At 36.4% G+C, this 12355-nt stretch overlaps 1 protein-coding gene across 1 annotated transcript in view; it reads right to left on the reverse strand.

Moving 5' to 3' along the window:
* Positions 1-12355, reverse strand: part of LOC136863218 (putative ammonium transporter 1) — a 270464-nt gene that overhangs the window by 49416 nt on the left and 208693 nt on the right. Inside the window, exons 6-7 of the mRNA XM_068225881.1 lie at positions 5752-5988; positions 4254-4365 (exon numbers count right to left, since the gene is read on the reverse strand). Coding sequence (XP_068081982.1) covers positions 4254-4365; positions 5752-5988 — 349 coding nt within the window. The remainder of the gene's footprint in view (positions 1-4253; positions 4366-5751; positions 5989-12355) is intronic.

Below are 12355 nucleotides of genomic sequence, written 5' to 3' on the forward strand. Positions count from 1 at the left end.
TCCTAAAAAAAAAAAAAATTCTGTCAAAACTACGCCGAGGACTTGAATTTCAATATTTGGGATATAGGAATTTGAACATTATTAGCCAACCACTCTTAAATACTGAAAGGTCGAGGGTGCAAAGTATAAAATATGGACACTTGAACTACCTACTCAGAACTATAAATGAGTAGAATACAGGAATCAGCTGATTTTTATTTAAATTTTCTTGGCTATACCCTTTGTTCATGACTGTAGCCAACAATGCAATATTTGAATACGAAGAGCGACAAAAATCGATAAAAATACAACGACTGTTAACTATTTCGCCAGTGAAATACTGTATATTCTGTTGAAATCCTTTCTGTAAATGAAATTTACAAGTATCGCGTTATTTAAATAAATTATTACCTTCGTGATAAGTGGAACGCTTGAACTGCTATTTGAAATATGCCTTTTAGTGCCTGCACTAATGTAACCACTGCAGAAGTTACAACTCTTTTTAATATCCTGTCTTTGTAAGTATTCTATTCTATCGAGGAACCTATTAATATTTAAGTAATAATATTTGAAGAAGCTATTTCTTCTATGCATTAGCCATGCGTCTTGGTGGGTGTGTTGTTTGCCAACTGGTGAGCCCAATTTGGCACACTGGGGCGAAGCGCTGGCGACCGGGAGTGGGTTGGCTGGAGAATTTGTAGTGTCCAATGGCGGACCGGCTGCATTGGTGTTATAAGTTTGTTTATTCAGGACAGGTGTTTCAGGTTCACTATGGGAATCATCATCTATGTCATAAGCAGTATGTTCCGAGCTGTCAGTGGAGAGATTGCATGGAATGACATTAGTAGATGAAGAACTTTGCTTTTTTTTGCTGGTGGCTTTGCGTTGCACCGATGCAGGTGGGTCTTGTGGCGGCAATGGGGTGGGAAGGGCCTGGAAGTTGAAGGGAGGTGGCCGTGGCCTTAACCAGGGTACAGGCCCAGCATTTGCCTGGTGTGGGGGTGGGAGGCCACGGAGGGCCATCTTCAGGGCTGCCGATGGTGGGATTTGGGCCCGCTGTCTCCCAGATGTGGGCTCGCAGCCAACTCGCCCGGTAGGAAGAAGTTTCAGCGGTGTCTTTAAAAGTAGGAAAAATCACAATATGAAGATAAAGTTGGAATTCAAGAGGACAAATTGGGGCAAATATTAATTTATAGGAAGGGAATTAGGGATTGGAAAAACTTACCTAGGGAATTGTTCAATAAACTTCTAATTTATTTAAAATCATTTAAGATAAGGCTAGGAAAACAACAGATAGGGAATCTTCCACCTGGGCAACTGCCCTAAATGCAGATCAGTAGTGATTGATTGATTGATTGATTGATTGATTGATTGATTGATTGATTGATTGATTGATTGATTGATTGATTGACACTAATACCCAATCCTAACCTACAACTTGTAGGTTTTGGTACTATCATTTCAGCCCTATGTGAAAAATTAAATTAATATCGGTGATTTCTTAAAGACTGGTGTTCTGTGAAGTAATTGTAACTGTAATTTTACTGATTACTTGTTGTAAAATGTAATTTGCAATTGAGTAAAATATTTATCAGGTAACAGTTGTTCTGTCCAATTACTTTTACTTTTCCTGTCAATCCTTATATATATATTTTTTGACTCTTAATTATATGGTGTCGCTCGATAGCTGCAGTCATATAAGTGTGGCCAGTATCCAGTATTCAGGAGATAGTGATTTCGAATCTCACTGTCGGCAGTCCTGAAGATGGTTTTCCGTGGTTTCCTATTTTCACACCAGGCAAATGCTGGGGCTGTACCTTAATTAAGGCTACGGCTGCTTCCTTCCCACTCCTAGCCCTTTCCTGTCCTTATCTGTGTTGGTGCAACGTAAAAGCAACTTGTAAAGAACTATGGGGTGTTGAAATGGGACAAACTAAATTCTATGAAAGAGTTGTTGTGTTTTCCTCTAAGCATTATTTAAATATACACATTATGCCATTATGATTTCTTACATAAAATCATACTGACATTCCTTCTGTCTAGTACTGAACATTTCATTTTCATTTCCTCTGTTCAAATATGTCTCTCCAGTTGAGCCCTGTTGTTATCATACTATAAAAATAGAATTTGTGCCAGCACTAATTGCTACTATAATAATAGCTACTTTTCTCTTTTTACAGTTTTGTGACTCTGATGCCAGTCAAATGAATTCTTTTTTCAATGAATTTGCAGATTTGGTTTTTTACAGTTTTGGGAAATACTGAGATGCCGGAAGTTTGTCCTCCAAGAGATGATTTATGTCTACTTGAATCTACTAAAACAATGCTGACGTACCCTATGAATATGTGTTTGTTCGTCTTGAAGGTGCTCAAAAACTGCTGGTTCGATTTTGCCAAAAAATTCACAATTTGTTCTTGTTACTCCTGAGAGGGTTTAGGAAGAGGTTCGAACAAAATACAACAGGTAGTTTTCATGACAACTAAATTTAATTTATTTAATTACAAAGCTGCACCAAGATTTGGATCGATCTTGATTGACAGACTGTCGCTAGGCAACAGCGACTTACTCTGGATATTGATAGTCCGGTAAGAAATGCTGTAGGCCTATATTGGAGGGTGGGAACACACTGCCATGTTTTATGAAGTACCTTTCCACATCTCCTCCTGAGCCACTGGAGCAATTTCAACTAAATTTGGTACACGTATGACTTACCGAGCAAGTTGGCCGTGCGGTTAGGGGCATGCAGCTGTGAGCTTGCATTTGGGAGATAGTGGGTTCGAACTGCAGTGTCGGCAGCCCTGAAGATGGTTTTCCGTAGTTTCTGATTTTCCCACCAAGCAAATGCTGGAGCTGTACCTTAATTAAGGCCATGGCTACTTCCTTCCCACTACTTGCCCTTTCCTATCCCACCATCGCCATAAGACCTATCTGTGTTGTTGCGACGTAAAACAAGTTGTAAAAAGAAACTTATGACTTACTATCTGAGACAAACATTCTGGGGGTAAGCGACCCCTAGAACCCCTACGGGTGGGAGTGGGAAGGGGTGACATATACAAATAATTGAAAAAAGTCTCGAATCCATAGTTTTCGGTGCAGTTGAGATGAACAGTGACACTCTGCATGTCGTTTAAGTCCAGGTTCATCCCCCATTGACATAGGGAGTGAGAAGAATATATCCAAAATTGACCGAGATTATGGATCTATGTATGTTCCAGCATAGCTCTCAACAAAACTTCGTACAAGTATGACTTTCTCTCTGGAAAAAAAGTGCTGTGGGGGCAAGACATCGCTACCACAGGTAGGAGAGTGGGTGAAATGTAAAAATAATTGAAAACGACCGATATTAATGTCAAATCCACAGTATTTGGTCGCTAAGGTGAAATGTGACACTCTCGATGCCGTGTTAGTCAAAATTCAGCCCCAATCAGGATAGAGATTAGAAGGAGTAAGAATGAAAATGCCCAAATGACCAAAATTATGGATGAATGTGTATATGTCCCAACACAGTTCTCAACCAAACTTGGTGCACACATGACTTGCTATCTGGAAAAGATACTGTGAGGGTAAGACACCACTGGCACCCCTGGAGGAGGGGTTGACATGTAAAAATAAGCAAAAATGACCAATATTAATTTCGAATCTATGGCTTTTGGGGTCGCTAACATAAATTGTGACACTCTGGATGTTGTTTAAGTCCAAGTTCGGCCTCCATTGGCATAGGGGTTGAGAAGGATTGAACAAGAATATGTCCAAGATGACTGATATTTGTGTTGAGTCAACAGTTTTCAGGGCCCCTAGCCTGATTGGTAACAGTCCCGGTGACAGTTGGAATTGTGTGCATCATATCTATTGCGCGAGGCATAAATACATACAGTTATAAGTTATTTTATTATTTGTTTGAAAGGATCAGCTACTTCCCTGGAAATCTGGTCTGCCACAAGGAAATAGTTTTTACACAAAATTATAATCTCAAACTAAAAGTTAAAATTAAACACTTAACAATAACTCTGAATTTACAAAATAGTTTGTAGAATATCAGTCAAAGTCACAATAAGGAAATCTACAAAAAAATCACTTCAAACAGTTAAAAGTAATCATAAAACTAAACATTCAAAGTAAGAGCCCGAGCAGAGCCAGGTACTACAGCTAGTATTTTATTAAACAGAATGGAAATACACACTGAAGTATAGGAGTGTGTAGCTTGTCATATTTTAGAATTAATAAATATACATTAGAATAGGTATATGTAACTTATCCAAATTCAAATATTTTACCTCTACACCAGATCATTAGTTTATGGATGGCCATATAGACGACACCAGCAAATGCTCCAGAGAGAAAACTAGACCAGAAAGTCATTTCATCAGCAGCAGCACATACTGACACCTAAAACACAAATTCATTTACAATCCTTCAAATCAATACTTTTAGAGCACATGATATAGTCTAATGGCTGCCTTTAAACAAAAAATGCATTAGCCATCACCAATGTATAGACCATTCTGTAGAGCAGGGATTCCCAAATTCTTTATGTTAGTAGCACCCTTGGGAATGAGATTAGAAACTTGGGGGACCCTTGCTAGAATGTCAGATTTTTTCTTTATTTGTTTAAATATTAAATATAATTGGAATATAATATGGAACCAGACCACGATAAATTTAAGTTCAAATAAATAATTACATAATTGACTTTACTCATTTATTGAAAGATATAGGTAGCAAACACCAGAATAAAACGTACTGCTAGTACAGTTTCAAAAAATTGTGGTCTGCAATGGAATTCATACAAATACATTTTGTTTTATTAATGTGAGACTGAGATTGATGGTCAGAAGACAATTTAGACCTAGCACTTGACAATGGAACATGCATATCATCCTCAAATCTTGGGAGTATATTTCTTGCTTTGGATTTTAATGTTACCATAGCAGATAAGGTTTGTCCACACAAACATAAACTTGAAAATGGCAAAAGTAGATACCGGTATGTTACTACTTTCCTGAAATTGTGCCCAGGGGTTTTATCACACTCTGTCTAGGATAGAGTATTGATATACGGTATGTTAGAGTGACATGTGTTCTGTTCTGGTTTTTAGGTGTTTTGTATTTTTATAGGAATTTGTTTTTGCTATTTTTTATGTTGCTATAACACAGACAAGTCTTATGGCGACAATGGAATAGAATAGGGCTAGGAATGGGAAGAAAACAACTGTGGCCTTAATTGAGGAACAGCCGCAACATTTGCCTGGAGTCAAAATAAGAACCCACTGAAAACCTCCCTCAGGGCAGCCGGCACTAGAGTTCGAACCCACTATCTCCCGAATGTAAGCTCACAGCTATGTGATGCAAACAAAGTACCTACCTCTCTTTGTTTATAGGAATTTGTCAGTGAGTATGTGGTTATAACCATTAGCAACTGCCAAATATGTTATGATGAATAGGTACTCAGTGTCAAGCCTATCTTCTACAAAAAGTGGTGGTTGTTGAGCTTATGCAAGCTGAACAATAATTCTGAGTGCATGTGTTGTATTTGGTTGTTTGAAGCTATTTGGATCAGGGTGTCAGTCATAGTGGGCTTTATGTATATCTTGAATTTATGTTCCTGTTTGTTGTCTTTTCTGGTGGTTAAGTCTAAGAAGCTGATTCATATGTTGGATGCATACTTTTGTTATAGTTGGTGAATGAAATTAGACCACAATAATAGTAACCTAATGTGAAAAAAAAAAGAAAAGAAAATAATATAATAGATTTAAGATTATAAAAATGACATTACCATGCCTGCAAATGTTGCATTGAGGGTATTGGCAAAGGCCCATGAGCGAGGTCCGTAACAGGATCCCAGCTTACTTGCGAACAGAATGACAAGGCTTCCCCCGCAACCACCAAGCACTGTATTGCACATCACTTTAGCAATCATATCCCCATCTCCAGGCCTTGTCACATGGCCCAGGGTGCCACCATTGAAGGCCAGGAAGCCTGCGATGAGAATCATACCGCCAACGCCCACCAGCTGGAACAACACATGCAAAGATATCAGTAATCCAAAATTTAGAATATATAAATCTCTCCAGTATTTGCCAAATGATTTCTTATTAGTGGGTGCATATTTTTAATCATTGCTTAAAGGAGGGAGAAACACCTTTGACCAACCAAAAATACTACACCTGTCCTGGGTTCAACAGGGCATCAATTAAGTAATTCAGTCTCACAAGTAATCTTTTGAATGGAAATCTTTGGATGAGAAACTTCAGACATCACTTCCCAGGCATCATACTATCATTGTATGAGTAGCTAGCTCAGGGGCATACGGGTCACTGGTCTGTTTGCTATATAAAAAAACGGGCACCAATTTAAATACATTGAAAGTAGGGTGTTCTCTAATATGAGAGGAATACACTAATACTATTGAATGAGAAGAATTTTTGTTCCCAATATTAAAACACAGACTTTAATAAACTGATAGAGTCATAAGATTAAATCGTATGAGATATTGCCATGTTATTACATACATAAAAATCATTTATAGGTAAAATGCCTGAATGTCCTTGCCAGTTCATATTCTGTTTGGCTATCATTTGGCATGCCTTAAATTGCCTTATTAACACATATTTATGATGTACACTTTATACAAATTACAGGTTTAATCTATCACCTTGCAATGATATACAAGGGTATCTGTTCACTGAATGTATTGACAAATTATGCAAATTACATTTTTTGTGAGGCCGTACTGTTTTGTCCAGCTGTCATAGTTTTGAATTATTTTACAGATGTGGATGTGCACATTTTCCTACCCACAAAATCATATCACTGCATATCGAACATATGGTCTACTTGACCAAATCAATTACACATTATATGAATCACATATACGTGTTTCTGGGTATACTTTACCCCATTATTTGCAAGACAGACCAATGAAAGTTTGGTTTCTTGCCCATCACCATAAAACACTCATGAATAACACAAATAAATGAATACGGTATACAAAGAGATAAACAATCACTAGTAAATACACTGATAAACAATACATCTTGAAGATATGGCCTAGTTAAGCCATATGATGTCAGCCAAATCATCGGCCTGACGCAGATCGAACTGGCATTCTTCAGTCTCCGAGGAGCAAAATCTGAAACTCCTATCACGAGCTAATTGAATCTATAAAAATGGGGTCTTTTACAGACACATTAAATTCACAACGCTCATCATAATATGTCATTAGCATGGGATCATTAATACAGTGTTAAATGCAGGAAACTACCAGTGCTAATATTCCAAGAGCTCTTAAAGACAACTTGGTCTGCACCACAGGACCTGACACACCTTCATATCATAAATCTGTCTCTTCTTGCAGTGAGCAGCGTTCAACCGGCTGGCCCACATGGACACACTCTATTTCATTCACCGTAGTTTTCACTTGTTCCCTTCCAGGTACATAATATATTCAGAGGCTACCAATTCTTATTACACATCATTCTGGCCATATTCAGCCTACTTCAATACGTTGTGATAATCATCATTACTGTAATTCTTTGTCTCTTTTTTTTTATTCTGTCATCTCAGATATTTCACAAGCATCATATCCCTATCTTCACACTATTGCATCTCAAATCCACCTTATTTATTCATTTAGAGAACTTTTACTCAACAAGCGGTTAACTAACACCACCTCACTCGCATAATTATATAATTCATGGATTGCAACTCAGACCTTGAAGTTGTCGACAATTAGCATTCTTAAATATCAAGGGAATTGTTAAAATACATGCATTGCCATGTGAAGCGAATAAGTAATATATGCCCAAAATATTGTGAAGATCCATACCAGTTATTGAAATTAGGAATGAATTATAAAATCAGCTGAAATGCTGGTTCCACCCTTAAATATATACTTCACACGCAACTGGACCCAATGGGATTTTACATACAAATTCATGCAAATAAGTTCGTGGAAGAAATGAGTGATTATCCTCAAATCACAGAAGAAAACCATAATAAAAATTGAATTAATAAATGACTTTTCCCAGTAACGTGCATATAGCGTTCATCTACATTTAATACTATTAATACTATCTTTAACGAGTATGAAGGCATCCCATGGGGGGTAATGATCTGTATTAGCAAGAGGTTTAAACCTACTCTGATACCATGCATTAACACAGTTGAACAGTTGTTTGTGTCCCTGACTTTTAACACCACAAAATCATTGGTGCTGTATACATTCCATCCAAGTCTCCTGTCCAAAAATATTTCGAACATTGCAGTGCTGTTGAAAAAATTATGTTAAATCTTGACAACCAATTATTGTTCATTGTTGGTGACTACAATCTACCACATCTTAATTGGATAGTAAATGAAGAAACATCTTCTAGCCTTATGTCAGTAGGTAACCACACTATGCAGTCCAGTTTAGTTATAGACACTTTTTCTTATCTCTGTTTAAATCAGTTTAATGCTATCCCAAATTTTCTGAATAACTTTCTTGATTTGGTTTTCAGTAACTCCAATTCCATTGAAGTAAAATCTAGTAATGAAAGCATTGTCCCCCTCGATAGACACCACCCAGCATTAGAGATTTCTTTACCTATAAATGAGCTATACAATTCCTTGCCTGCTGATAGTTTTCATTTTGACTTTTTAAATGGTGACTATAATGGACTAAATCATCATCTGTCACATTTCGGCTGGAAGGTGATGTTTCAAAATGTATCAATTGATAAAGCAGTAGAAACCTTCTATTCAGTACTACATTATGGCATGGAACTTTACATCCCTACACAGAATTTTAAGACTCCCAAATTCTTAAAGTGGTTTAATCATAAACTGAAGTTCCTGATTATTGAAAAGAAGAAAGCACACAAGCGATACAAAATATCAGGTCTCAATAGTGATTATCAGCATTTCTTGAAATTAAGAAATGAATGCAAGTCTGAATCTAAATCTTGCTATACAATGTATGTCTCCAACTGTGAACGAAGTATTACTTCCAATCCACATAAATTCTGGCAATATCTAAGTTCTAAAAGGTCATGTAATAATATTCCTTCAACAATGCATCTTAATGAAGCTACAGCAGATACTGGAGAAAATATTGTCAATCTTTTTGCTAACCACTTTTCATCTGTTTATTCTTCTTATCAGAATAGTGGTAGTATGTCATATGATTATCCTTTCTCTGTCAATCTATCAGTTATAAACATTAGTAAGGCAGAAATTTACAACAAACTGATATCTCTGGAATTAAAGAAAACTGTAGGACCTGATGGTGTTTCAACTTACCTGCTCAAGTACTGCTCATTTATTTTGTGTGAAGCACTCTTTTATCTGTTCAACTTATCTTTAAACCAAGGTGTTTTTCCAGTGGAATGAAAGAAAGGCTTTGTTAGTCCAGTTTTCAAAAATGGTGATAAAACTGACATAAAACAATATAGAGCAGTTATAATTTCTTCTCATATTTCCAAAATTTTTGACTCAATAATTCTTGACAAAATCACACCTCTCTTTAGAAACATCATCATTGATGAGCAACATGGATTCTTTTCAGGACGGTCAACCTGTAGCAATCTTCTTTTATTTTACCAGTTCCTCTTGGATGCAATAGAGAACCACTCCCAAGTGGACTGCATTTATATAGACTTCTCAAAAGCTTTTGACACTGTCGACCACGATATCTTGCTGCAAAAACTAACAGGCTACGGAATTAATGGGCCTCTCCTCTCATGGTTTGAATCATATCTTAAAAATCGCCTATAGATTGTTAAAATAAGGAATCATTTTTCTGCGCCTATTATTGTTACCAGTGGAGTTCCTCAAGAGTCTCAACTTGTGCCCTTACTTTTTACTCTCCACATAAATGACATTAAAAATATACTTAAGAATTCTGAATTGCTTTTGTTTGCCGACGATGCAAAAAATTTTATGCAAATTAATTGTCCACTTGATTGTTTAAAACTTCAAGAAGATTTAAATCATCTGGAAAAGTACTGTATTCAAAATGGGTTGAAACTTAATCATGAGAAATGTAAAATGATATTGATTTTTAAAAACAAAAATAAAATATAGTTTCAGTACAAATTTAGTAATAACAACATTCTAACTCCTGTTTCACAAGTTAATGACCTTGGTGTTTTATTCAGTTATAACCTATTGTTTAAAGAACATATTGAAAATATTTGTAAGAAAGCATTTCAAAGATTGGGTTGCATTACTAGATATTCTAGAGAATTTTCAAACTTAGCTACCTATCGATTGCTGTATGTGTCTATGGTCCGCCCTATACTAGAATACTGTACACCTGTTTGGAACCCTTCTCATCAGACCTCTATCCATAGATTAGATTCAGTACAACATAAATTTCTTCGTTTATATTCATTTAGAGCAGGATTCTCATATGATAATGTTGATTATACATCCCTACAACAGTCCTTAAATCTGCATAGCCTGTCACAACGCCGTGAATTATTGGATACACTCTTCATTTTTAAATTGCTTCATTCCTTGGTGAATTGTCCACAACTCCTTGCAAAAATTAACGTACATGTACCAGACAGACGCACAAGGTTCAAGAATACATTGTCTACAAAATTGGCATAGAACTAACTATGCATTCAATGGGCCAATTGAACGAGTGTCAAGATCTCTAAACAAAGTAGATATTGATATATGTAACTGCTCATTGTCAAAATTTAGAAATCACTTACATAATCTCCAGAATTTACTATTACTTTTCTGTGATTACTTGTAATATAACCTGTGTATATATCTGTACATATTTTTCTACTTATACTCCACTGAACTTTCTTTTTAGTGTGTTTTGTTTTGTTTATTCTTCTCTACTGTTATGTAAAATGGTATTACCATTAATAAAGTATTATTATTAAAATGAAATAAAAATGATATGTAAAAATTGTATCTTACTTTGCGGCTATGCTAATTTTGTGCTTAGTATTCAAAAATGTACTTATCGATACTGTGTGCAGTCTGCTGTCATCTTGGGGGTACACATGGGTTTTTTAGGCCTCGTTAGTAGGTAGTCCTTGGTTCCTCTTCCTTCTGATGTCGTCCATGATGTCTCTAACTGTGGTCTCCTGCAGTTGGAATTTCTCGATGTTCCCTGAAGAGATGAATGCTGGCACTAAAGCGCGACTCTAGTTGGTTCCAATCCTGACTTCGATGATCACTCGCGAACATACAGGCAAAAATGGGAAATGGTTAATGAATACGGTTTATGTGTTTCAAACAACGTACTGGTGATTAGACCCACTCGTTAACTCAAGTGGACTAACCTGAATAGTGGTAAATCTGTGTAAGTCACTATTCATTCCCTTTTTGTCACGCGGCCTGATTAATGATTGCCGTTAATTAATATGAGTGTCCCTGGAATAGGCAGAAGTTCTCCTCTTAAAAATGTCATTCTATTAGTTTATTAGGCGTCGATCACTATGCAGCTACCTCAATTTTGGTCACTACTACTTACATAAATGTAGTCGGCGTCTCACTATCTCTGAACAACCTTAAGCATTTGCCCGTTCTTTTAATTATCACTTTATGAGATGTCGCTGAAGTTACAAAAATCTATGGGATTAAAGAAAACACCTCTATTCAAACATGACAATATTTGTCTTATAACACACACCTGTTTTTGCGATACTTGCACCGTGCTGATACATTGTATTCGACACTGCACTTCACATATTATTATCCATATTGCAATGGGCCACAATAATTACACACTCTGGTTCAATACGTTTTACACCAACATGTAAGTACTACGGTCACACAGATTACAATGGAATGGTGGAGCTAAGTCTCAGATTCATTTACAGTATTTTGGCTGGGTGCTCAGAGAGGTGGCAAACCATGCCCCTACCCAAAATTTGCTCCGCTAATCATGATCTTTCAGCGGCGTGAGGGAAATCTTGACCCCTAATTTATACTGATCTCATTTCATGTAGATCCGATCGTTGGGCCACTTGTAATCTCAAAAGCGTCCTTTTCATAAATCCACGCATCATGGATTATCTCGTGGCGACTCCCACTTTTCTCTCACGTTGCCAGATCCTAACACTTGGCCTCAATCTACGCACTACTCGATTACGTGCATCATTACTGCTCCATTCTTAAAGTATTCTGTTTTCATACCATTAATTTGCATAAAATATGCCAGTTCAAATGAGTCCTTACTCATAAATTTCCTTAGGTTATATAAAAAATTATTATTATTATTATTATTATTATTATTATTATTATTATTATTATTATTATTATTATTATTATTATTAGTTGAATACAGTGGGTTGGCATCAATGAATGTGAGGGTAAATCGGTAAGGATTATTATTTCTTGGGGTTAACAAGCCGTGATCCACCCCACTTTCT

The sequence above is a fragment of the Anabrus simplex genome, chromosome 2, assembly GCF_040414725.1.
Source record: "Anabrus simplex isolate iqAnaSimp1 chromosome 2, ASM4041472v1, whole genome shotgun sequence".
Lineage (NCBI taxonomy): Eukaryota > Metazoa > Arthropoda > Insecta > Orthoptera > Tettigoniidae > Anabrus > Anabrus simplex.